Source organism: Manis javanica, chromosome 3, assembly GCF_040802235.1.
Source record: "Manis javanica isolate MJ-LG chromosome 3, MJ_LKY, whole genome shotgun sequence".
Taxonomy (NCBI): Eukaryota; Metazoa; Chordata; class Mammalia; order Pholidota; family Manidae; genus Manis; species Manis javanica.
The window spans coordinates 14,099,454-14,127,213 of NC_133158.1; the positions used below are offsets into that span (position 1 = coordinate 14,099,454).

Here is a 27,760-nt window from a genome sequence, read left to right on the forward strand (position 1 = left end):
AGACAACAGACTCAGATGCCATGTGCGGAACAAGTGTCCACAGAGCACCAGCAAGAGTGTGCCCTGTGCGGTGAAGCGGATGGGAAAGGATGTGGGCAGGAAAGACCATTCCCTCCTACTTGTTTTTACATGTCCGTGACATAGTGGTTTGCAAATCACAGCTCTGCCTGAAGGGCCACACACTCGGACCCAGAGCCGTAGGCATACACGCCTGAGTTCCGAGGGGCTGGGGATGCATGGACCAGTTATTCAAATGCCTCAGCTGTGTGGCGGCAAGAGAGCTGGGCTTGGAGACATCCGAGATTCCAGCTTCTCTAACTCAGGAAGCCTGCAGCACGTATGTTTTCCAGGAATGCAAGCATGCACACACTTCTGCACGGAGACATTTTGAAGATCCTGCACAGACTGGACATGCTGTCTGAGCCCCCTTCCCAATCTAGTGCTCTCAATCTGTACCTCCAGACTTCACATCTTGGAAGGGGAAGCCCGAGAACCAAAACACAGTTCGCCTGGTCTGCTCCTCTGGGCTTTGCAATCTGGCTTCCTTACATGGACATGTATTTCCCAATCTGGGGAGAGAATCCAAAATCGGACTGACAAAGTGAGCCCCAAATCCATAAGAAAGCTAAAGCACAGTGGTCAGGCTTTCTGCCAGGTGACAGGCTGGAAAGGAACGGTATCTGAGATGCAGAATCAGGGGAGGAAGCTGGGTTATCTTCTCCTTTTTTAAAGAGAATATGTCTTACACAGAGCATCTTGTTACAGTCTGAGGACAAGGCCACTGAAATGACAGCTATATTCATACAAGTATACAGCCAGCATTTGCCTGAATAGAATAATCTGGTTGTCTGCCATCTTTTTATAGAAATGAATAGGGTGAAAAAAAAAAAAAAGAAAAGGCTTCGAATTAGCCCATTTACTTTCTTCAGTGCCAAAGCCAGTCAGAGATGAAGCTTGGCAATTACTGGGCTGTGGGACACAGAATGTCTGTTTCAATAGCTTCATGACTGAAGCATCTGGCAGAGAGAAAGCAGATCCATATCATGCGGCAAATCCCTTTTCCACTTAAAGGGCCCTTGTTTGTGGGCTGATGTAGACAATTAATTACTTTAACAGTCTCTTATCTGACTGCCCTGAATCAGATTGTTTCTGCTTCACCTTCTCTCTCCTCCAACCCTATAGCGATCCATTTCTCATTTTGGTACAGAGATGGAAAACTCTCCATCAGTCTTAATTTGTACTAATAAATGTTCATAGGACCATCAACATACTTGATGACCCTCAGATTTTATCAAAGAAAAAAAGAAAAAGTTGGAGCCGATTGCCAATAAAGCGGACTGAGAACTCATTTCCTAGAGATTTATTCCAAAACACAGATGACAGTGGTAATATTAACAGCAGCAGTTAATTTACTGAGGGCTTCCTATGCTCAAGGCACGGCCCTAATGAGAGTTTCAGTGTATTCAACCATCTTTAGGCCATTAGGGGATAGATCCCAAGGGCATTTGCATTATACCACGGGGAAAACTGAAATACTGAGGTGTTTAATAATGTGACAGAGGTCACCAGCAGTAAGTGGCAGCGGCCCCAAAATCTGCCTTCTTTAACCATGACCCTCTATTTCTTATTATGCAACAACTCAAATGCATTATGTAACTTCACCGTTACCACTCTGGGTTAGAGACCAGCCACTCCTACCACCTACCCTGGAGTTTAGTCCTCTAAGTTGCAGTTAAGTCACTAGCCTAGGGCCACACATCTGCAGCATGGCGTGGGCAGGAGCCCAGGACCGCTGCAAGAGAAAAGCCAACGAGCCGGAAAGCTCCTAATCCCTTAGGTAACAAGGCAGTTGTGCTGCTGAAGCCTGCTTAGGATCCGACTTAATTTTAAACAAGAAACAAAGAGCAGGGATGGCTCTGCAGGGGGACTTTTGCTGAAGGAGTGTGGTCTCACACCAGCCCTAGCAGGCACACAACAAACGGCTCCACCCAACCTCACAAGGAAAAGGGGCACCGTGGTAATATTGCAAATCTTGACAAAACAGCTGGAAGCAGACTGCACAGGTGCAGTGGACCGGTGCAAAAGATAAATGGGGCATTTTATGTGGGGATCAGCAGCCCCACCTAAACAGGTTTACGCAGAAATTGCAGGCTCTAATCTCAACGGGGCTGTTTAATTTAGGAAGAGGACAGCAGGAAGAGGAACCCAAAGCAGAACCAAAGGGCTGGCTTGCTTCTCGAGCACTCCCGAGTAAACGGAGCCACTAGCTGAAGCATGTCTGCTAGCGTCACCACGACTGGCCTTCTCTGCCCTGTTGCCTTTTGAAATGACAGCACTGAACTCAGAAGGTGATGGGAACTCAGTTCACCCTGAGATGACACCAACGTGCCAGGCTGAAACAGGCTAGTCAAAAATAGCACAGCCGAGCTGGGAGGGAACGGGGCCCTGGGGAGGTTTGGCCCGGTCTCCACAACTACGGAGGCCGCCAGAATTTAGGAGAGTGTTTGATGAAATCTTAGGAGTATCTAGGGGTGTGCACCCTTCACACTCCCCGAGATCTCCTTCCATCCGAGGCCCTAAAAATCCTTCTAAGATGTCTGGCTTCTATAACTGAAACTTTCTTCTGATGACTCAGAACCAAGAATGCTGCAGAAGCATCAGACCATGAATGGTGACCCGGCCCTGCAGCTGGAAGCGGGTAGGACTCAGGTAGAGAGGCTGCGTGGCCGGCCTGAGCCCAGGGCAGAGCCTGGTGGGCCTCTCCCAGCTCGCGGCCTTCTGCACCCTCTGCTCTCTCTGAAACTTCCATTTACTTGGCTCGCTTTAAAGGACTTTTAACATTTTCCAAGATGCTGAATGTTAAAAAAGACATTTTGGAGAACTTTATTAGCGTGATTCCCTCAGTCAAATGACGCTTCAACAAACAATGAGAAACAAACCCCAGGAGTGCTTTGGGGTCACGGTGCTTTTTTTTGTTTTGGTTTTTTGCTGTGTTTATTTATGGAAGAGCAGATATAAGTTCACAGTAAAATTCTCAAACTGTTTCAAAAAAAGCCTACCAGGAAGATATAGTGAAAAAGGATGCTCCCCTGTACTTTGGACATCTGGTCTGCCTCCAAGAGGAAACACTCCTGCTGCCAACTACTGGAGACATACACATGTTTTTTCTCTTACACAGACGCTTGTGAATTATACAGACTGTTGCATACCACAGGTTTCCCCTTAGTCATGTATCTCAGAGCTCTCCATAATTCTTATAACCAGCTACAGAGTACTCCTCTGCTGGCATGAATGGTATGAATGAACTATAATTTATTTAGCCAGACTGCTATTTATGGACAGTTTGGTTGTTTCTAAACACAGAGCTGCAATTAATAATAGTCAGAGTTGGGCAGGGGATTGGAACTTTGGTGAGTTTTGTTTCTTAAAAGGGAGTTAAGTCGACAGTAGTAGGTATGAGCCCAGTGTTTGGAGCTGGGGCCGCTTAATCTGTAACTATCATCAGGCCTTTGGTTACTTGCAAGTGGGGCATGCTAAATGATTCCTTTGGCCAGACGTTATGGTATATAGTTTCTGTACCAAATGGGCAGATACGCTTATTTTAGCAGAATGATAGAGGACATAGTTACTTTAAGTTAACATTTATAAGTGCTAAGGGTGAATGCCGGCTCTGTGCTGAGTGTTTTATATGCAATGTCATGCCAGCTCTTTGAGGGGAGGTCCTAAATTTTCACCCCTCCTTAAAAGAAGAAACTGAGGCACATTTATAGACGAGCCAAGCAGCGATTGCTAGCTGGGGACTGTAAAGCTCAGATTTTAAAAGCAGACAGCCCTGGGCTCACGCCACCCCAGTCCTGCCCTGTAGCAGTTGAATGGCCTTCGGTGTGTCTATTCACCTTACTGTGCCTTAATTTCCTCATCTGGATGATGTGCTGATCTAGGAGGGTTTTGGCAATATCTGGCTTAAAAAAAGAAACCTAAACGCTTAAGATAGCGCCAGATATAGAGTAAATGCTGAACAGGTGGCAGTAATGCACACCACAGAGCAGTGCCTCCAAAAGACACCCTCTCCCTTCAACATACCCCACGGCAGGGCACACTCAGGCCGCCCCACCACCTGCAGGAACACTTTAGGATGACCGCCCTGGAAAGCACATGGCAGCACCCACATTACACATTCTTGGGCCAGGCGGCAGTAACGTGATCCAAGCATGGTTTTTAAAGAGGATGGTATAAATAGTCCCTCTGATTAACAGAGGAGCCTCGCCGTCCAGGACCCTGGCTGGAGGGCCTCGCTGGTGGGCTCTCCTCGAAGCTGTGGGCAGGGAAGACTGTGTGGCTTGGCACCAGCTGCCCCAGTACCCTTGCACCCTCCAGGGGCCTCCAATGGGCTCATGTCCTCTGCCAAATGGCCCACGATGGACTGTGCTTCCTGGCCTCCAAGACAAAACCACTGCAAAACCACTGCCTGCTACTTCGCCAGCCTGCGGTTCTCCACTTGCTGATGCTTCCAGGCTTGGATGGTTGCACAGGGTTTAGGAGAGCTGACAGGCCCTGGGAAACCCTAGAGCCCAGTTAATTCAGAAGCAAGTGTGTGTCAACTATCACATTTTTTTCTTTTTTTTTTGATCTCCTTCCCCACGTCCCCACATCCCCACCCCTGACGGCCTCTTCGCTGTCTGTTCCATGATGTACTCGCACTCTCCCTGAGGGGAGGGCCGGCTCTTCATCACTGAGAAGCCCCACTGCTCTGGGCACCGGAGATTCATCTTGTCCAGCCAAGGGACCAGAGGCGGTCACAGGGGTAAAGGGTCAACCTGTCGGCTCTCAGTGACTTGTTTCTTTCCAAGGCACCCAGCTTGGTGGCTCTGTGGTGCCCCAGGGAACAAAAGAGAAGAGAAACAACATTCACCGAGCCCTCCCCATGTGCAAGGCCCTGGAAATCATCTCAAATTAATAATAACACTGATAATGTGTTAATATATCCATCTTCTGGCAGAGGGAAAGGAAGCAAGTAGGCAGGAGGTAACTGGTCCAGGGACACAGTTACTAAGGGCAGAATCAGTCTGTCTGCTACCAAAATGTACATTCTTCCCACTGGACCATATTATATCCAAAAGATGCAATCTCTGTCTTTACAACTCCCACAGTCGGGAAGGCAGTATGGCCTCAGAGAGCATGGAATAGGAGCTCGATGGGGTGCCAGCCCAGGTCTACCATATGCCCTGTGCAATTCCAGCAAGTCCCCGTGCCTCAGTTTCTGCAACTGTCTGAGAAAGGTGGAAGTGACAATAAGAGAATGCTACCTAGCACAATGGCCAGCGATGGTCAGTCTTTATGAGTGCATTAGAGGGACAAAGGAGAGAAGTTACACTCAAAACAGAGCTCAGGACGGGTCAGGAGCCTCACCCTGCCTGTAAACGCAACAGGAGTTTGTTATGAGGGAGGAAGGGGCTGGATCGGAGGGTGGTGGGGTTTTTGCACAAGGGGTCTCAGAGAAAAAGAGGAAGCACTGTAGCTAGCAAGAGAAGACTGGTGTAGAAGGAGCGGTGCAAGGAAGTAACTACTGGATTTTCTGTTTCTTAAAATCTGCAGCTGAACATTGTAGGTTAAGAAGAGGGATGTGGGAATTTAGGGAAGTGCAGCTTCAGGGTTAAACACACAGGTTTAGAACCAAACAGGTATGAGTCCGACTCTCAGTTTACCAACTATGTTAGCACTGCACAGGTTTATTTACACTCTTCAAGCTTCCATTTACTCCTCTGTCCAGTGGATTAAATTATTGTAAAGAATATAATTCCCATCCGAGAATGGAAAACAAAGTCCATGAGAAACAAAATACCGAACTTTTCACATCAAGACCAGATCAGCAACAGCGTCACGTCAGGCCACGCGGGAGCCCGAGGTGAAAGCAACTATCAAGAATGCTGATCCCGACTCTGCTTACACTTTTATATGTTGTTCACCGTGGATTTTTTTTTTAATACTGCGCTGTAATACTGCTATCTTGAATGTTGAGTTTTTCGCACCCCCTGAAATTCTGCACCTGAAGCCAAGGCCTCCCTTACCTTCTCCTGGTGCCAGTGCTGTTTGCCTTACTCATTCCACTCCCGCACCCCCAGCACCCAGAACAGCACCTGGCCTACGGTAAATACTCGGGTAAATGTTAAATGAAAGGGCGAGTGATACCAGAATTTTAATTTTGTCCAATTCTAAAAGAAACCACCAAGCTTTGAGATATAACCCAAAGAAGTTGAATATCATAACCACAAGCATTAAAGACAGCCTGGATCAGGGGAAACCCTGGGTCATGAACCCAGCCGGCTCCTTGATGGAAGGGGTTTATCAGCTTGGGGGACTGCTATGGGCTGAAGCGTGCCCCTCACAATTCACCGGTTGAAGTCCTAACCCTCAGACCTCAGAAGGGGACTTATTTGGAGATAAGATCTTTAAAGACGTCACTAAGGTTGACTGAAGTCATAGGGATGGGCCCTAATCCAGTACGGGCAGGACATGAGCGCACACAGAAGGCCCCAGGGACGCGTGCACACGGAAGGAGGCCGTGTGAAGAGGCAGCAAGAAGGTGGCCGACTGCCAGCCAAGGAGGGAGGACTCAGAGGAAACCAGCCCTGCCAGGATCTTGGTCTTGAACTTTCAGCCTCCAGAACTGTGAGAAAGTAATTTCTGTTGTTTAACTGGCACAGCCTGTGGTCTTTTATTGTGGCAAACTAACAGTGACCCGCTGCAGACTTCTATGCCCTGTCGACCCTATGGGAAAATGAGGGTCCCGAACAAAGTATTTCTAGGGGCCCCTTCCATCACTGGCGTTCCTTTGCCTTTGGAAGTTTACCTCTTTTTAAATATAGACACAGAAATCATAAATGCAAATTTGGAGATGGTCGTAGGGAATCCAAGTATTTTATAAACTGTACCGGCTGATGAAATTAAATTTCCTTTAGATAAATCACCAACAATGGAATTAAAGAATAAAAAAGGACATTCATCAGATACTACGTATCATGACCAAGATGTGTAAAGCACTTAGTGTCTAATAAAAATATACAACAATAGGAGCTCTGGGTGAATAATTTGTGGAATAGCTGTGTGTAACAGTTTTACATAAAAACTAAAATGGGATATTTAAAAAAATGTACATGATAAAGTATTCAAAAATATAAGGATAAGTAAGAAACAGATATAAAGCCATCATTTATATACATTTTGAACTCAACATTCTATGTGCAGACAGATACGTTTTTCACTAAGTGTCCTCAATGGTTATGTCTGGGTGACAATACTGGTCATATTCATTTGCCTTTGCACATTTCTGTATCTTCCGAATTTCCTGCAGTGGTATGCGTGACTTAGATGAGTGACTCTCTGAAGTCCCTGTGGGGGGACTTTAAAAGCAGAGTTCTTTACATCAAAAAGAAAAGATGGAGGCCTGATTTAAAGGACACTGTGAGAGGGGGCAGCCTGAGTGCCAAGGGCAGTAAAGCCGAGCTCTGCGGGAGATGGGAGGGGGAGGCAGGCCTCTGCTGTGCCTTCTCCTCTATGTTTTCTGTGGAAGAGAAGGGTGGGGCTGGCTGACACACCCCTGCAGAGCAGACTGCTCTCCCTGCCTGGAAACTGAGGGAAAGGACCAGCCAGTTGTGCCAACCCAGATGGCGTGCCAGACTTCCCACAAGGGAGGGGACTTTCCTGTGCACCCACTGTGGATGTGGTTTCCAGTAACCCCCACTTGGATTGTGACGCACTTGTCACTACCTGCCTAGGAAGAAGAGGGGTGGCAGTGAGGGAGAGCGAGGTAGGCAGTGCAATTTATCACTGACAGCTGTACACAAATGTTCCTTCTAACAGGCTTAGGCAGCTGACCCAGGGGCTGAGCAGTGCTGCAGCACGAGAGGCTTTTCCAGAAGAGGGCTCCATCCCCCGCCCCCCAGAAGTCTGGGGAAAAACACTCACACTTCCTGTAGATTCACCAAGTCTTCAAAGCCAGCAGGGTCAATCTCAGAAAGTTTGTTGTGACTCAGGTTTCTGGTAAAGGTAGGGCAAAAAAAGAACACACAAGAAACAAAATTGAATCAACATTCGGCATTACACCCCAAAGTCAGGAATCCTCTACTTCCCCGGCTCCAAAAAGCCCAAATCCTCTCCCTCATAATTGCCCCTATTTCATGCATTATTTTGCCTTATTGATACTGAAATTTACAGATACACCTACTCCTCACTTGCAACCATAAACAAATCACTGTGAAAATCTCAAATCACTTTAGGTTGGCTAGACCCAAATGAATTTCAATCCATACTAGTTTACCACTTAGCAACTTCAAAGGAATTCCAAAGTAAGCGTCCATTAGAGAATGCTGGTCCAAATGCTTTACACATATCAAGTCCAAATGGCATTTTGTAAATTAATGGTTTACTAAAGCATCAAACAACTTCACACATTAGTAAAGAAAAAGAGAGGTTCGTGCTTGACTCTTCATTGTCCACAGATCAGTGGTTCTCACCTGGCATGACATTTAGCAATGTCTGGAGACATGCAGCTGTCACGACTGCAGGGAATTGGGGGGTTGCTATTGGTGTCTGGTGGGCAGTAGCCAAGGATGTTCCCAAACGCCCCACAATGTACAGGACAGCCCTGGTCACCAATTACCCAGCCCTAAGTAATAACAGTAATAACCAGAGGTTGACAAACTGTGGTCTAAACAAGACCTTAACATTGAAAATTGCTCAAATGCATGGTCAAAGCTGAAGGGACTGTTTCGTAAATGAACACTGTTACGATCCTAACCATAATGCTATGTATGAACACGGCACTCCTACCACCAGTGAGTAAATCCTGGGAGCAATGCCCACACAGGAGGCAGGAGCCATAGTCATGGCAAATCCATGTCTGTTTAACCCAAGGTAGGGAAAGCTTCACGTGTGAACAGCCTTCTCTCAGGGATGGCATCTGCTGTAATAATGCAGAATTACATCTCTCTCTCCTCAACCCCCAGCTATACACTTAGAGACAGACATGGAGCAAAGGCTGGGCCGTGACCTGTCAGCTGAGCTTCTGGGACCACATCCTCAAACCAGACCAGCGTCATCTTTCAGAAACAGAATCCACAGAGATGTCCAAATGGACCCTTGCTTCTAACTTCACACTCATTCCCTGCCACCAAAATACACCAGATTCATGTGCTGAACAAGCTGACATTTTTCATTTCAGTTATTAATTCCACTGACATGACTGCCAATTAACAGGATTATGAACCATGAGGTTAAAGTCTCTCTTTCAAGCGGCACTGCGGCGTGTAAGTGGCGACTATCTTTTAAACTTACTCCAGAGACATTCCAATCAATACTAACTTAGAGCTGATGGCCATTTTACTGTCAACTCGAGACATTCATCTAAATAAGTCAAACTACACTGGAAATTAATGGTACATCTGTGTTCAGAGCACAACCTGAATTAAAAGCAATTTGTCCAGAGATTATGTTACTGTAAAAATTGAAGGTGGTAATTTTTAAACCACATATTGAAGTCAAGCGTCAGCTTGTCTATGTTCAGGGGCATTACAATTGAGTACACAGAAATCAACCCGTTAGACTAGAACAACACAATCCACAAAGGGAGAGAAGTCCCCCACATCAGAAAAAACACTGGATAGACTGCGGTGTTCTATTTTGAGCACATTCTCATAGAGAAAAGAGAGATGGGAATACTGTTTCTGGAACTTGAGGTACAGTGAGTTTACAATGACTGCGTTTAAGTATTTATATCATCATAGGTATGGGAGATGTTCACCTGGAGGAGACATCAGAATAGATTCAGAAACCACAAAGGCAAGATTCTGGAAGGCGAGCAAGTAGCCTGGGCGGTCACACTGCCAGGCTTGTTTCTGGCATATATGGTCAGGAGCGGAGCTGCAGCTCTGGAATTCAGGTTCTAGGCACTTACCTGGAGGCTCCATTCTGAGCTATCTGTAATGAAATCACTTCCCTCATTCCCACCTCAAGGGTCCATATTCTTCAGCAACAATGTATTAAAACCTTCTAATATTATTACACACACATACATGATCTGTTTTTCCCTTAAAGAACAGAGAGCGTATTTAAATTTAAGAAGTATACAAATTCTGATTTTTAATTAAGGCTGCTTGAAGATGGATCTTCTGGAAACTAGTCTTATCAAGAAGCCAAACAGTATCAGGAGCGAACACTGAGAAACCGGTAAGTACCACAAGGACTAAGATACTGGTAAGTGGAAACTGAAGCTCTTACTGGATCAGCGTGGAGGCGGTGACTTTTCCATTTTCAATGAATCAGAAAAGCCGTGTATCGACAAATGAGTGTCAGCATGAGCCAACTGTGAGCAGTTAGAGAGAAGACAGACAGTGAAGCTCAGGTCCTCTGGAGCAGCTTCTACTTTTGCACAGAGAGCTGCCCAGCTCTTAAGTCTGAAAAGGGATTATTTCTGAATCCTGGGAGAAGTTGTTGATCATCAACTGCTGTATCAGGAAATGGGGAATACTGTATGCTCTCTGACAAATAATACCCTAAAAAAAATATTCTTGTTCGCTCATGTCGGGGAAGCAAACTCACAGCATGTTTTTTTTTTAAATGGTGGTAAAATAAACATAAAATGTTACCATCCTAACCAATTGCAAGTGTGCAGTTCTATGTCATTAAGTACATTCACACGGTTGTGCAACTGTCACCTCATCATCCCTAGAATGCTCTCAGCTTCTCCAACTGAAACTTGGCACCCGTCAAACACTAACTCCCCGTCCTCCCCTCCACACACCCAGCCCGGCAACTTCTACTCTCTGCCTCTATGAATCCTTCACGTAAGTGGAACCATACATATTTGTACTGTGTGTCTGGCTTATTTCACTTACAATAATGTCCTCAAGGTTCACCCACGTTGTAGCAGGTGTCAGAGCGTCCTTCCTTTTTGGAGCTAAATAATATTCCATTGTGTGTGTAAATAAACACCACATTTTGTTTATCCATTCAACAGCTGATGGACATTTGGGTTACTTCCTTCTTTTTGCTGTTGTGAATAATGCTTATGAACATTGGTTGACTAATTTTTTAGCATAATTTTTGAGATATAACTGACATGTAACAGTGTATTAGTTTCAGATGTACAACATAATGATTTGATATTTCAGCATAATTTTTAGATACTTTTTTTCTTTAACCCTTTGACTGCTATGCTTAATGCCAACACTCATTTCTTAGCGACTTTGGAATACATTTATTCGGTCCAAGAACTGTGCAGAGAGTAGTAAGAATTCTCATCACAGGTCTGAAGAACAATCAAAGGGTTATTCAGTGGAAATCTTTAATGCCTCTCTCTCAGAGTGCAGCTGACATGTTCACAAATCTAAAGCATCTCACTTATTTCTACATACACAATCGCCCCTTACCAGGCCTGACATCTGAGTGTGTCTTCAGTTGAAGGTTTCAGATTCTCCTGTCAAAACAATTCATCTGTCAGCAGGACAGATGCTGTCAAAAGCAATTTCTGCACCTTTCAGTAGCATGACTGTGAGGGGTGGAAAGAAACCTCAGGGAATTTAGTTACTGCCAATTGCAGCTTTCATTAAACATTTTGTCAGCCATTGTCACAACACAAGTTTTCCCTGTTCTTGTACAAAGGGCGAGCAGATCTTCAAACAATTGAGCCCAGCCATAGATATTCTTTCAGCTAATCTGCTGAAAGATGACCGTCCAGCCCACCATTTGCAGAACACACAAGAGGCACCTCAGCAGAGAACCGCTCAAATTTTATTCAGGTTTTATCTGTGTCTGAAAAGCAAACTGCCTAACAGTGTACAACAACCTGCTTCCTGAGCGTCTTTCATGACAAGATCCCCTACCCTAACACCACAGACTTAGAAGAGCTAACTCTAAATAACTGAGACTCCCCACCATCATGTAAACCTGTGCTGTCCAAACTGGTAGCCACCAGGCATTTGGCTAACAACATTTTCATTTAAATTAATTAAGAATGCATAAAATTAAGAATTTGTTCCTTAGTCACACTAGCCATATTCCAAGTGTTCACCAGACACGTGTGGCCAGTGGCCAGCAGCTGCCATGTGCCATGGCACAAGGCGAGGACATCTCCATCATGACTGAGATTTCTACTGAGCTGAGCTGTAACTCAATTACAGACTAAACAATAAATATTTCTGAATCATGATATAATCAACAAATACTTAAGTAAATAAGCACCTATAGAAGAAACTTGAATTTCAAAAATACATTTGAATTTCCTAATAATTCAAGAGGTTTGCTAAAAATGTAGCAGGGGATGCACAGGGCTTTTAGCTTACATCCTTCAGGCACACAAAGTTCATAGCCATCCCAACAGAAGAAAGAGCCTTGGAAAATTCAATTCACTAGGAAGACACTCTAAATATTTTTCAAAAATGAAAGAAAAAAAACCCTCTGTGTGTAATTCTATAGACGTAATCAGTCTCTACATAATCTGACCGGAATCTTGCTGGAGCATAACCAGAACCACATATTACAAACTTGGCAGATGCTACTTAAAGCTGGCAGGCGGTAATTCATTGACCTCTCGGAAGTTGAGGGATGTAAAGTTCCCTTTGCTTCTGAGTAAGCGGTGGTGGGCAGTAACTCCAACACCATTAGGCTATGTGATCAGCACTTGATCCTCAAACACGGGCACTGCTCGCAGACCACTGACTCAACAGACAAAACCCCTTACTGGGCAGAGCAGCACGCCACAGGGTTGTATTTTTCAACAGTAAGAGGAATCATAATTCAAGTTGGAATGAACTGGTCCTAAATCTGTGACAAGCGTTGCCTGGCGAGTGAGGTTTTCATATTCAGCTTGCTTTCCAGACCAGCTTGTTTCCCATTAATCACCCCTGTCTGGCCTCCTGCATGTCACAGTATTTTGCATATTTTAAGGTTTCGGATGTTTGCTAAACTGAGTAACACTGTCAGAAGGGAAAATGTGAAGCAATTCAGTGGCCCAAGCAGTGAGCACTACGGGATGGCTGAGAACCTCTTGTTTTTCAGGAGACTGGACTGCAATTGTCCATCTCTTCTTACCTCAGAAACGGCAGTCTTTGCCACCCATTGAAAAAGGAGTCACCTGCTTCGGACTAATTGGGAAAAACTGATTGGTCCTTTCAAATTTCAAGGGATGTGAGCGAGGAAGAACATAAAACTTGTTAAAGTTATTTAAGCCCTTAAGATTTCAAGGCCGTTTCTGCTGCATTTTTACCTTCTCAGGACACGTACAGTTCCAATGAAATCACCATGTTATGTTCCCTGGACCCACGTTATAAGGTTTTATGAGAATAAGAGGTTTCTTTCAAATCTACAATATCAGATGTCCTTATCTTTTTTCTATTGCAATGCAGTCCCCTCAGTAACCAAAAGCCGCTAATGGACAGCCTGATAAAACACATTAAAAACATATATTAAGAATGACAGAATTGCCTCTTAAACGAGAATCACTCCTCTGGCATCCTTGCCCAAGAATTCCCAGGAGAAGGTTCTGTACATGCTGCCATCAGGTAAGCTAAGCAGCCATGTATCACCTAAACTGAGAATAGAGTAAGAAACACATTCTGCAAATAAATGCAAAATCACTCAGGCACCAAATACGTACAGCTCACTTTGCAGGCTTTTGGTCTGTTATAATTTGAGAAGTAGTGAATCACAATTATTTCAGGTTTTGAAAATGTTACAGTGGTAATTCTCTATGCAAGAGGCCAGCAAGCAACTCAAAAGCAGGGATATTAGCACAACACTAGCCATATAAGGGCCCCTTATATGGGTCGCTGCCTGTTTTCAGTTCTTAAAATCAGCTACAGAAATCAGTGTGGGCCTATGCATTACAATGCGTAAGACATTACCTGAGAGAAGTCACCCAGGCTTTGGGCGTGCCTCTCTTCCCTAGGAGTCACACGTCTGGGACCAGGACCCACCTTTTATTTGAATTCAGCTCTAAGTCTTTGTCCTGTAGCACCCAACAGATGTCAAATTCAACAAATATTTATTGAGTGTTTGTCCACAATGTATACTCCGCTAAGGTAAGTTCTCATACAAATTAGGGTAAGGAGTTTACAACCTCCTGGTCAGATAAGACTCCAGACCAAATAATTACAGCCAAAGGCTCTAATATGGCAAGCAATTTGTGAATGGTAGGCCAGGAGTTGCAAAGTGGAGGCTCGTGGGCCAAAGCCAGGCTGTAGGGAAACTGTGTCAGTTTGTTTCTGCCTGACCAGTGTTTGAAGGAAAACAAAAGTCTCTACCAAGAAATAAAAGTTTCAGTCTCTCTTGGAAACGATCATGGGGCCAGCCTCCTGGGAGCAGCCAGGAGCTACCTTTATTTAACAAGTGTGTTGGCCACAGACCTCACTGCTCCCACAGTCTCACCGTTTGCGGAATCCGCCTGGGCCCTGTAAGTATCTGGGTTTGTCGTCCCTGGTACGGACACCAGGGAGTCCAGACGGTGTTCACAGCAGGGAAGACAAGCTGTACAGAGAAAAGTTCATCAGAAAACGCACGACCTTAGCTAAACCTCGAAGAAAAGCAGAAGAACATAGTTTTTGAGGAAGAGTACTAGAAAGTAAGAGTACAAAAGTAACATAAGGTATGGAAGGTATGAAACTAAACAAACCAAAAACCACCGAGAAGTCAGAACCTCCTAGAACGGAGAGGAGAGGAGAGGGCAGGACAAGAAGAGCTTGAGGGTAGCGCTAGGAGGAGGAAGCATGGTTCCCAGGTCCACACCCTGCCAGACAGTTAAGTCAAGGGTTATATATAAACCTTAACAAACCCCAGCGCCATGTCCCTCATGCACACTGAAGTCATTTTCCACAGGAACAGTGCATCTCCATGTTCATATACTTAAAAGTTTTGACCAGAACAGGAGGCCCACCACCACGGAAAGCATCAGCACTGGCTTTCTGCAACATCCCTTAAAACAGGAGATTCTAGGATCTGTTTTCCTACCCAAATGTTGTTTGGCTAAAGAGACACAAAGCAAGCGGGTATGATGTGGCTTCTTATTTAAGCAATGTCATGCTTGGTTGTGCAGCACTACAGGGGGTAAGCCCACACTTTCTCATAATGGTCTCTTGTTAAATATGGTGCATGTGCCACCAACCCCTGAAGGCTAATTAGTCTACTTAGGAGGAGGCGCTGGACCACACCAGCTCGGCAGTTGGTAGGTACTTCACCAACAAAGGGAATTCGAGCAGGGGGTAGCTGCTGGGCACAGGCCAATGCTCCCACAGGCCTGCCACAGAGGCAGGGCCACCCCAGAACCCCCCAGCAGGGACGAGGCGCCTCCAGCCACCATTTGTTTTGCTATAGAGAAGTGGCCTTGTGGAGACTGGAGACAGGGAGGGGAGGAGAGAGGCCTGGAGTTCCCTATTCTCTGCTTCATCATCCCCAACAAGGGATCACGAATGGGCTCTTTCACAGTCCTGAAGCTCTACAAGCCATTCCTAACTTGTCACCTCCGCAATGGGACCTTTTCACCTTGCCGGGCACCATCTGGCACACGCTTTACTCTCCACCTCCAGGAAGCCCGGCCGTCCTCAGGACTAGGCCCTCCCTCCCTGCCTCATCCTGCTCGTCTCCAAAGTGGCCCTCACATTCAGAGGCGCCAGGCGCTAGAGCAGAGGGCTCACCAAGCATGCCTGGAAGGTCATAAAGTGCCTCAAGAACATGCTCACCTCTGGTGACACTTCCAGGCTGGGGTTTCTAGTGAAGGGATGGAGCAGGCTTCTCCTCAATGAACACCTCAACGCTCTACTGAGCATGGGAATGTAGACATTTGCTTCTGTAGGAGTTCCAACAGGTCGGTCAAAGGCACAGACAGGAAGGAAGGGACACATTCATCAAGTGGGTAAATCTGGAATCCCTCATTTGCCAAGTGGGCCCAGATTGCTATTTTCCTTTCCTTGAACTGCACCTGTGCCCGTCTGCCCCTCCTGATGCCTTTCAGATCAGCTGCTGGTAGAACCACCACTGCAAAGTGCAGCGTGGTTATTAAAAGCATGGTGCAGCTTTTAAATGCATTAACTTTGGATTTATATATGAAAAATGCAAGCAGCAGTACCTTAGGAACGCTGCTCTGACTGAAGGGTCACAGAACTGGAGTGTGTGGAAGCTGGCACAGCCGCAGACCACTGGCACCGTCTTGCCCTTTCCCAGCACACTGAAAGGACTCTCCACTTAACACTGAGTGACCTCACATGCTTCATGCCCACACCTATGGGGCCCCGAGAGGTCCGTCACTATTGATGGGGAAAATAACCATCTTAACACAGCCCCATGAAAATTCCTCCAGGTCACAAGAACATGGTGGTCAAATGCCAAGCCTGTCCTCCTGGCAGAAGGTATAATCAAGGATTCTACTGGGAAGGGATAATTCCTTCTATACCAGTGACTGGATTCTTCATCAGTGAAGCCTCCCATAATGTATTACTTCCCCCGAGTATGACAGTCGTACATTAAAGTATTAAAAACAAACAAAAAAAACCCTTCCCTCGATCTGAGTCATTACACACCCTTCTAAACACTCTTGCCCAGGAGTTTCCTAGAACCAGGAAAGGATCAAGGCATTCTGTGGCTTTTTTAACCCTCATTTCTGACAATTCACTCTCTAATATAACCCAGTCAACTAAAATTACAGCTGCACAAAACTCATGTTACAGAAATGTAGGCCAAAAGATAAAAAATAAAACTTTGTGGTAACTAACCTCTGCACATGCAATGTTCAGGCTTTGTTGTTAAGAAGTATCTACAAGGGTGATTTTACCTAAATACACTCTTAGGTCCCAAAACAGCAATACACTGTCAATTTGCCTATTTGTCTCCCGTATGGGGGAGCGAGGGGAGGGAGAAAAGGAAATGGAAGATTTTTAATCTAAGTATTTTTAAGCAAATGCATCTGTCCAAACAACAGCTTACCTTAGTGTTATCCACATCTCTTTCCTTCCCACCCACACACAAAAAATTTTAAGGGACAAATGACATAAGTGGGTGTAACTGCCTTCCTGGGCTAGAGCTGCTCCGGAGGAAAGTCCCATGTGCGAAGCCAGAACTTCCCGGGGGTGTGCGCTGCGGTCCCTATTGGCTTCCACTGGGATTCACGTCCATCTTTCATCTTCCCAGATGAAACTACACCCACGGCTTACTAAAGTAAGCATCTCTTTCGTGCCTTTGGGAAGCCCAAGCATCCCTAGTCTATAAAGTTCACATAAAAACCCATGTTCATTCACATTCACTGCCACGCTCTTCATCACAAATGGATTAAGCGCAAGGTTCCTTCGAATGTCACCAAACATTCTCAAGAGGACATAATTTTCTAGGTTTCCAGTATCATCCTTTAAGTCTGAAATATTCAAATGTTACCATCTAGGTTTATCCTCCCTCCCTTTCTCGGCTCACCTCAAAACCTTAAAAATGAAGATGACTCGATACAGGGAACGGATCCCTGGTATTAAGCCAAAGTCAAAAACTGATTTTACCCGCAACTTTTCAAGGATGCATCCGCTGTAATGACAAGGAGGCACGTGAGTGTCTCCGGCAAAGTATTTTAAAGAAAACGCAGTTTTAAAAGGTCAGCCTCCTGGCTAACAGTTAAGTTGCTGATTTTATTAGCTAGCTTATCGACTTGAGTTCTCCGTCTGTCAGTTTTTCCACCGGGCTTTTTAAAGTTTATGTGTGTCATGAAATGCTCAGCCGAAGCCAAAAGGCAAAGTTTTTCTTTCTATCCTACTAAGACGGCACAAAACACCAAACTTAAAAGGGCGTCTACACTGTTTTCCGGGGTGCCCTGGTGATTCTGCGGCTCTGACTGTTGAAATGGCTGCAAAGATACTAAGTCGAGGCCCGGCGAGCACGCGGCATTCCGCATGCAGGATCGCGCACAGACGGCTTTCTGCTCCGAAAACACGGGGCTGCCTTTTCACCCAAATTACAAGCACGTGTGGCTTCCATCCCCGAGCATATTAAAATATGACTATGTCAAACAGAAAACTGGCTGTGAAAATGAGCCGCGATAGACTTTTGTTTCTTCTGTTTTTTAGTCACTCACCAAGCCCTCTAAAAAAGATGCCCCGCTGCACGGCCCCCTGCAGTCTGGGAGGCGGGGAACACCCCGCCCAGGGACCCCCCTCCGCCCTCCCTGCCTTCTGACAGTTGGCACCTCTAAGTCATTTACACCCCAAGATGCATCTTAAAGGGCAGATGCTAGCAGTCAATTTCACTCACTAAACTATACCATAACCAAAGAATCTGAATGCTGGCACCCACAGGATGCGTGCCCGTTTTTCAGGTAAATCGCCACCAAAGGTGATGAAAGAGCGACCACAACGCACTCACAAGGGGTCCCGCTCGGAGTCCCGGGTCCGGGCTGGAGAGCCCAGGGGCATCACGTGTACCTTGGGATGCTGCAACACCCTGCGTGTGCTACGGAGACCAGGGCCACCCGATTCCCACCTGGGCAGGAAATCAAGGCCCTCGTGTCACAGCAGACCCAGATCCTGATGAGATCAGCTTCATCAAGGCAGCTGCCCTGTGAGAAGCTAGGGCTTCTTGCTTGACCTAACATCTTGTTATCTGGCGCCTATGCAACCCCCAACCTCCCCCATCACTCCTCTTTAAAGATGATGTAATCAATCCCAGGTCTGTTAACATCCCTGTTCAACCAGGCCTTGTCAAGAAACTACTTGACGACTGCCTTCTACAAAGCACGCTTCCTTGAGGGGAGAGGTGGGGGCTGAAGGGGAGCTGGCGGCTTGCCCCTGCACACGTCACACGAACAAAACTGGCATCATGAGCCCTCTTCAGTCACTGGGTCACTGGGTTCCAAGCTGCAAGGGACGCGACAGCCAAGTATGGTTCGGGGTGTGGCGTACTTTGCTCAGTAAGGCGTTCAGCTACGGCACCTAAGCCGCGCGCCAGCTACAGCACCTAAGCCACATGCCTGCTACAAGTCCCGGGGCTGGCCTTCATCTCTCCTTACTTCCCCCACACTCGGTTCCAAAACACTGTCAGTGCAAATACAAGGTGCTCCCATCCTGGCGCTGGTCCGCAGGGCCACACAAGCATGACTCTGCAAAACCATGCCGGCACCTACAGCGAACTTGACTGTGATCAATAAGCCAGCGCAGGTTTGGATTCGGATAGGTTTAAGCTTGCAGAGGACAAAGAGAAAACCACCTACTTTCAAACCCAAAGAGCTACTGCAGAAAACACCTGCACAAACTTGTCAGGGTGGTTTATAAGGTCACAAGCCGCCTGAGAAAAGATCTTTTATTCCCAGGGGCATGAGACAAATGGTAGGCCTGCCACACTGCTGGTGTCAATATTTATCTAAGGCCCAGGTATTCACGATGGTATATAAGCCAGGCACTTTTTCAATTTACTCATTCACGTAGTTTGCCACCACAAAGCCCCCAAACAGAGATTCATTTACAGCTTGCGTTTCTTTTCTTCCACCTCCATATAGGAGGCTGGCTGCGGGGCCCCCACACTCTGTGTCGGCAATAATCCTGGCAGCTTGAGAATAAAGCGTTCAATGTATTTCAGAACTGCCAATATCAAATGGCACTGCACCTGAGGACAATGAAGAGATCGGGAAGGGAAACAAAGCTCCTGCTTTCTCCCTTCCCAGGGCATGTGTTTTCTGCACTGGAAATGAGCAAAGCTTAGACTTTACAGTAAGGTAACTGAACTCTTAGAACCACGCCCAGGCATTTCTAGGTGTGACTTACTCACACTGCAAGATTAATCCAGGAACCAATACCCAAAGGTATGTGAGGCTCACGGGAAGACATGGGCTATTCAGTAGCCCGCTTGGTTGGCTCCAATCTCCTAAATGCCCTCTTCCTTCACTGTTGATGGAGTCTCCTGCCCCACCTCCAAGTAAAGGCCTATACACCACTCGCCTTCCCAGGTCTAAGTCAGAGGAAATAACTAGTCTAACAGTATCGATTTAGGACCTCGGAAAACAGCTGTGCGTTGTGGAAACCAGGCTCCCAAGTGAATGCCTCCAAGTCCCTCCCCGTCACTCAAGAGTCCTCAGATCCCTTTCTGAAACAGATGCCAACTGCAGCAGCCTCACTTGGCTGTGGCGGCTCGTCCACTGCTCTGGCTTCGTGGGGGCGGCCGGCTTCAGGTCTTTATGCCAGGGAAATGGAGGCACTAGAGAACGATGCCACTCTTTCCAGAGACAAATGAAAAAACCTGCTTCAAAGCCCTCTTGCAAAGCTGCTCAAAAGTGACAGACGTAAGTCAGCTTCCTATGATTCACTAAATCCACTTTTCTGGTCCCATCCACCCAATTCTTCTCAACAAGACGTGTCTCCCTGCTGGACCCCTCGCTAGGGTTCTGTATACTCCGTGCAGCCTGGTAAAAGGCCCATCAGGCTGCTATCTGCCAACAGGCTGCAAATCACTTCAATTCCTTCCTAAGCAAAATGCGATGGCAAAAGATGAGCTATGATATATGATGCACACGTGGTCTGAGAGGCCAGCATTCCTACCTCTGCTTTAAATATGCCTGTTGAGTGAGAGCAGGCAAGCACTGAGCCCAAAATGGTAGCAGCTGAGGGTGTGGCTGGTTTTATTTTTTTATTGCATAAAAATATACACGACACTTAAGCGGCCAGTATTTCCTCACACACACTGAAGTTAATAATTCACAAGCCAACTGACATCCATCAATGATCAGAAAATGTAAGGGTTGTTTGTGCAAACACTCCTTTTCTTGCTCTTACTGAACAGCTGGTTTATTTAACTGATGGCTTCTGCTGCCATGAGGGGCAGGTAGCACTGCCAAATGTTATTTGCTAGGGCAGCTACCCACTACTTGGGGAGCTTAACCTCAGGATTTCAGGTTCTCCAAACCCCAGCAATTATTTTCCTCTCAAAACAGTTGGACACTCCTAGTAAGGCACCAATGCAGGGCAAATTACACTAGGTTGCTGAAAGAATTTACTGTAACCATACTCTCTCATCTCCAATCTGGCCCCTCAAATGGACAATCCCCAAAGAGGCATGAAGGAGCGACAGGCGTGGCTGGACCAGCATCCAAGAGGGAAGCTGCCTGGGTCTCAGACCAGACTGTCTCAGTCTACATGAGGGAGACATGCCTCGCCACCATTCTTCTGCCCTCAGCCAGGAAGCTCTCCACTTCTCTTTCTTGACAGCACCTCCCTCTGTCTCTAAAATCTTGCGCGTGTGTTTTGGGACTGCATAAGGGAGAGGGGACCTAAGGAAGCCTTCTCCAGCAACCTTCTCCAGCCACCATTTGAGTGTCCTCAGCCTGCTGCACGATCAGAAGGGTTACCAGTTGTTGGCTGTAGATTTCAATCAAAGGAAATGAAACCTTGGAGTCTGAGTTATCTGCAAAGCCAGGGACTTAACACAAGCACGTGATCAAGAGCCTGGGTTTATGAATCCACATGAACGTCCACAGAAGCCTTGTTAAAGAGGTTACACATTAACCATTGAACGTCTCAAGGAGATCCCAGCACCTCCAACCATCTCCACACCTTTTATATCTCACCTCGAAAAGGATTTCTGGAGTTTGAAATGAATGCAAATGGGCCCAATTTTTAGTTTTTGCTTTTAATAAACAACTAATTTCAGTGGGTACAGCTGATCCTTCAAAAGCACCGAACTAGCCCCCAGAAAATAACAGCAAACACAAAAGGGCAGATGTGTAGGACAGCCGACCTGCAGTCATTCCTACAGGTCTGTGTGAGCAGATGTTTCAGGGACGCAGGGAAACAGTGCCTAGGATGATACACAAGCAGCAATGCCAGCGGTCACTCACATTTGGTTTGAAAAGTAACCAGAGATGTGTTCCAAAGGCTATCCTGGATCAAGGCAGAGCCCCGGAAAACGCTTAACTTCAGACCAGAAGCATAAAGACAATTCGCGCAGAGCAGAGCAGCGAGAGCACAGGCAAGGGCCTGCGGCAGGGAAGGCTCGGCTGGGGAAGGACTACCCAGCCCCGTGTGGGGTCCAGCCCAGAAAACCCCTGCTGTCCCCCACACAGAGGAAGGCGGGAGGAAAGGGAATAGGGACTTGGGGCCACGAGGACTTGTACTAAGCCTAAGGGAACCGCCGTCCAGGGCTGTGGGTCTCCCACTCAAGACTGCAAAGCAAAGTCCTTTTCAGGACCATTTAAAATGCAGATACCCAGGCCCTGGACCACAAATTCACACTCCAAGGTCGATAGAGGAAATTAGAAAATGCCTATTTGGCTGTCTGGAGGACTAGCAAAAGGCCACCATATACTTGTTATTTCCTGTGTTTAGAGAGTGAGCCCACTGACCCATCAACCTAAGTCGGGGGATCCCCAAAGGTGGGGCTGTCAGTGATTTCCCCAATTGCATCTGCAGGCCTTCCCTCAAGCCCCCACCACCACGCAGAATCCCTGCCTCTATCTATCCACGTGGTTCACCTAGGATTAGAAACAAGAAAACAGAATCTGCTGTACTCAGGCCGAAGGTTCTAAGTGTTTGCGGAGATTCAGTACTGACCCCCTGAGCAACTCAGTGAGCCGCACTCTGTCTGCTTTCGTCTTGTAAAGGAAACCATTGCAAGACCTCAGCTTCCTTTGCCATTAAAAGCCACCAGGGCCATCGTTCTCAATTAGCTGTGTCAGCCAGCCTACCACCCCGGAGCCGTCCAAGTTCAGTATGTCTGCTGTCTCCCCCAGCTTCCGGTTTCCACCAAGCACTTCACACCTCCCTATTGTAAACCTGTCCAGAGCAATTACCCTCCCTGCATTCAGACAGCCTTGGAACTGCATTTCTGTCTAATTTATAGCTGCAAAGTTCTGAAGGCAAAGGCACCCTAGGCTTGCCCTGGAGCAGAGGAAATACAGAGAAAATGGGCAGACCTGGCTATAAATGCATATGCACAGCGCACTTCTTTAGGCTGGAGGGAGGGCAATTCTCCCAAACGCTGTGTGATGGCCTACCTCAAGAGTCTAAAATCTGGATTCACTATAAGAATAACCATTGTTCTCTTCTGCCACATTTCCTCCTTCGCTTGGCATTATAAACAGGGCAGCAAGTAAACTAAATAAACCAGATTAAGTCTTGTCCATTGTATCTCGACCTAAAGATCTTAAAAAAGTCTTAAAAATGAAAATAAACCTCACCCAAGGAAAGCAAGATAGAGAAAAGCATCTCTACCTGGGGAATACCCCAAGCCATTCAAAACTCTATAATGTATTCTGCTTACAGCTCAAAAGTTAAAGGACAAATGACCCAATTAAAAAAAGAGCAAAGAATTTGAAAAGATCCTATCCAAAGAAGATATAAAAATGCCAACAAAACATGAAAAGATGCTGTGCATCACCAGTCATGAAGGAAATGCAAACAAACACCACAAAGAGATACTACTTCACACCCACTAGGATGGCTGTCATTAAAAAGACAGACAATAACAAGTACCGGTGACGCTGTAGAGACAGGAGAGCCTTTGAAGCTGCTACGAGAAGTACAAAACGGCCCATACAGCCTCTGGAAAACAGTCTAGCAGTTCCTCAAAAAGTTAAGCAGAGTTACCATATGACCCAGCAATTCCACTCCTAGGTATTTACCCAAGAGAAACGAAAATATGCATTCATATAAAAACCTATGCATCGATGTTCATAGCAGCATTATACAAAACAAAACAGCCAAAGGGTCCATCAACTGATGAATGGATAAAGAAAATGTGGTTATCCATACAACGGAATATGGAATATTATTCAGCTATAAAAAGGAAAGGGATGCTGATACTTGCTACAACATGGATGAATCCTGAAAACAGTATGCTGACTGAAAGAAGCCAGACACAAAAGGCTATGTATTATATGATTCTACTGATAGGAAATGCCCAGAACAGGCAGATCCAGATACAGAAAGTAGATGTGATCAGGGGCCGGAGGCAGGGAGGTGGGTGGAGATGGGAGAGACTGCTGAAGAGAACAGGGTTTCATTCTGGGGTGATAAACATGTTCTGGAATTAATAGTGGTGGTTCTACAACTCTGTAAATATACTAAAAACCCTGAATCATATACTTTAAGAGGATGGTTTTCATGGTATTCAAATTATACCTCAATAAAGCTGTTATTTGACAAAGCCCTGTGGCCTTAGCAGGCTGTCAGAATTTCACATGGAAAATGCCATCTAGCTACGTCTGTTCCGTCAAAATGCAGAAAAAACCTTTCCCTCTAAGTGCTATTAGATCAATGAAGTGGTGAGCAGGCAGAAATCCTCATTTCGAATGGTAAAAGCTATGATACTACCTCCCCAAGTCCCTCCTACACCTTCAGCTTCCTGCTTTCTACTCTGTGCTCCTCACCGCCGTTGGGTCCACCAGAAGCAGGAAACCACAGCTAGAGTTTATCCTCCCAGAGAAAACACATCCTCAGGATTTTCAAAGTTTTTTTTTCCTTCTTCTTCTTCTGAGAAATTATTGGAAGCAGGGTTCCCAATGGCCAGCCACTCAAAAATTAAGAACCAGTCAGAAGGCAGGAGGAAATGTCGCCACAATGGAGAGGAAATAATTAGTCAGATTAAGATAAAGATCTAATCCATCAAAATCTAACCCCTTTCTGTGGTGGGGGCAGGCAGAATTTAGACTAACGGCATGCTATTTCTTGGGAAGTCCTGCTAGAGGAAAAAGTTGGGAGGTGGAGATGAGACTACACGTTTCAGTTTTAGATAAAAGTCTGGTGAAGCAGATTGACAGCAGACATAAATGCCCTCCCCAACCCTGCCCCCCAAGTATGCTGGTCCTTCCTGGCCAAGAGCGCGCCCCCTGGGCCGCAGGTACCATTCCAAGCACGGTCCTCACCAGCAAAGATGCAGTTAACTGTGAAGTCCGAAAGTCTAATGGGGCCAGGATGCTAACCAAGATCAAAGAGATCCCAGTTGCTCCCCTTATGCAATAAACTTCTCTCACCCAACATCATTCACACTTTCCGAGCGCAAAGTTCACTCTGATACTGGCGGCTTTCTCACTTTGTAGCTTTTTTGGCAAGTGACCCTTGGCCTGGTTGTTCATTAATATATAATCAGAATGTTAAATGCATTGTTTCACTTCCTAGCGAGTCTGTGGCCAATTTAATAAAGAGACATTGTCCCTTGGGTGAGGGAAGCACCTTGCCACTGACAGAATCAGAAGATGCACGGATGGGAGGGTAGTTCAATTACCCACACACTCACACAGGGTAAAGTATTTCACAAGATGTTTTTTATATTCCTGCGTAACAACGGGGCAAGACTAAAATGTTTATCTTACGACAGAAAACTGACCTGGCATTTCTTTCCCTTTACTTTTTTCGACACCACATTACTCCTTACCTTTAAAACCCTCACAGGATGTAGTGACATTCACAGCAAGGAGACGTCGGAACCAGGAGGGAGACCAGACTATGAGAAGGCTGGCTACTGCATTACTTTTACTTTCCAAATCAGACACACACAATGACAACTCACTTTCGAGACCATGTTTACTTTGGTGAAAGCCACATTCTAAACACGGGCTCATTTGTACAAGGGAAGCAGCTTACAGTCCAACCTTGTTTATGCTCCAAGTAGGTTTGACAGAGAAACCACATCAATTTGTTTTAAAATAATTTCCATTTGCTGGGAGCCGTTCCTGAAGGGTTTCTCCGCCACGCTAATCTGCTCTGATTCCTACCAGCTGTAGGTGCCAGGCACGCTGGCCACAGACAAGGGCAGCTTGGGCAGAGTAAGGCTGCCCAGGCAGGGGGCTGCAGCAGGCTGGGGCTGCTCCTGGGGTCTGCAAAGCTCCTGTGATGTGCCCCTCCGGAGCACATCATCCCCTGCAGTTTGAGAACATAACGTCTCCCAGTTCAGAGTCAAAGTTGGTGACGTGCCCACACAGAGCAGTTTTCTGTGGGATGGCACGTGGGCAGAAGAGCCTTTTCAGACTGTCAGATACACATCGTCTCTAATATTAGGGATATGTGTTTCTGTTTAGGCCCAAAGTTCAAAGTTGAGAGCACTCAGACAATTTATTTGGCTAACTGAGCATCAGAAAAAGGAGGAAATTGAAAAAGGAAATGTCTATCTATGAGGAACATATGCAAAGATCTTCAAGCCTCACCATCCAAAGAAATGTAGATTAAAATGATCCAATGTAATTTTCATGGATCAAACTAGTGTATGGTTACAGGAAAAAGAAAAAAAACAAAGAGCAGCATTTAATGTTTGTGACGAAGTGGGGAAAATGCGCACAGTTTTACACGTGATTTGGTGGCCTCTGTGGAACCCAAGAGCCGGAAACCCTAAGATTTTGTACATCTAGAGCAATTTGGATGTAGTAACTCGTCCTAAGGAAATAAGAAATGTATAAACATATATGCAGAAGGATATTCACCACAACTTAGGAAAAGACCTAAGTGCCCAATATCAGGGAAAATTTTATTATGACTTAAACTGTATTCTTTACAATGTTGAAGGTCAGAGAACATACTCGTGATACTAAGTCTTTAAAGAAATATATCATTACAAAGGAATAGCAACCCTAGTTTTGTTTTAAAATATAACTCGAAACAGGTATTCAACCACAGACTTGAAATTTATACACCAAAGTGGTAATATTTATCACTGGATAATGAAGTTAATTAGTCTTCTTTCTTTTGTAGTTTCCTCTTAATTCAATGAACATGTCTACTATGTATCACCAGAAGATTAAAAGTAATTAAAATACAGGCATGGAAACTATACTAACAGGTCGAACAATAGCAAAAAACCCTTTTCCAAGAAGCCCCTCTCCTTGACTACCACAGCTTGCAGGGTACAAAAGGGCCTTCCTACAGATTCACAAACCAAGACCTCAGTTTCATTAAAACAAACACCCAAGGTAGAGCTCGGCAGGCAGAACACAGATTTCCCACTGCTTCTCCTTAGCCCACACCTGAGGTGCTAGAAGGGGCCAGGCTTAGAAATCTATCTGCCCACAGTCTCCTGCCAAGGAAGCTCTATAATAAATCCAAGTTGCTGACTTGGATGGGGCCACTGAGGGCGTGGTAACCTGCGCCACAAGCAGAGAGAGGGGCCTTTCCTTCTGCCAGAAAGGAGGGAGGAAATGACCTTGGTCTGGTCATCCTTTTTGTCAAAGGAGAGGTCTTAGCAAAGTAAAGAAGGGCGAAGTGACCCAGACCAGCTGACTGGCCAGGGCTCAGCATAAACTGAGCAAATAGCCACAGGGGGAAGGGCGTCTAGACAGCCTCGGTCTAGGTGAGAAGCAACCTTCCCCTGCAGGTCCACTCTCGAAAAGCAGGCTCCAGACATCAGCTCCAGCAAAAGAGCCGGATGGGAGACCACAGAGACCGTTGGGAGATGCACTGTGGAGTCCCTCGCCCAGCGCAACAAGGAGGGGGCTGCCAGGTGTGGGTGTGGCCCCCTGCCAGGGACAGCCTCTGAGATCCAGAAGGGAAGTGACACCCCGGGTCCCCAGGTGGGAGACAGGTTGCATGCAGTCCTTAAACTGAAAAGGAGTTTCAGTGACAATACTTGGATACGATTTAAAAGTCACCTTTCCACAACAGAGGGACTAAAAACACAGTCAGTTCCCATAGTGGCACATTAAGTTGCCCACCTATCATCTTTTTACTTCAGTTCTGTTTGTTTATTCTTCAAAGTTTCTCAACACTAATATTGGTGGAGAAAACGATCAAGCAGACAAGGTGTACTTAGGAAATTCATAGATAGATGG

At 46.0% G+C, this 27,760-nt stretch overlaps 1 protein-coding gene across 3 annotated transcripts in view; it reads right to left on the reverse strand.

The window, feature by feature from the left end:
- LRIG1 (leucine rich repeats and immunoglobulin like domains 1) overlaps nt 1-27,760 on the reverse strand; it is a 99,157-nt gene that overhangs the window by 55,891 nt on the left and 15,506 nt on the right. For 2 of the 3 annotated variants that reach the window (XM_073230868.1, XM_037019101.2), the window contains exon 2: nt 7,966-8,037. The exons of the other annotated variant lie outside the window; for it this stretch is intronic. In XM_073230868.1, coding sequence (XP_073086969.1) covers nt 7,966-8,037 — 72 coding nt within the window. The remainder of the gene's footprint in view (nt 1-7,965; nt 8,038-27,760) is intronic. 3 annotated transcript variants of the gene reach the window in all.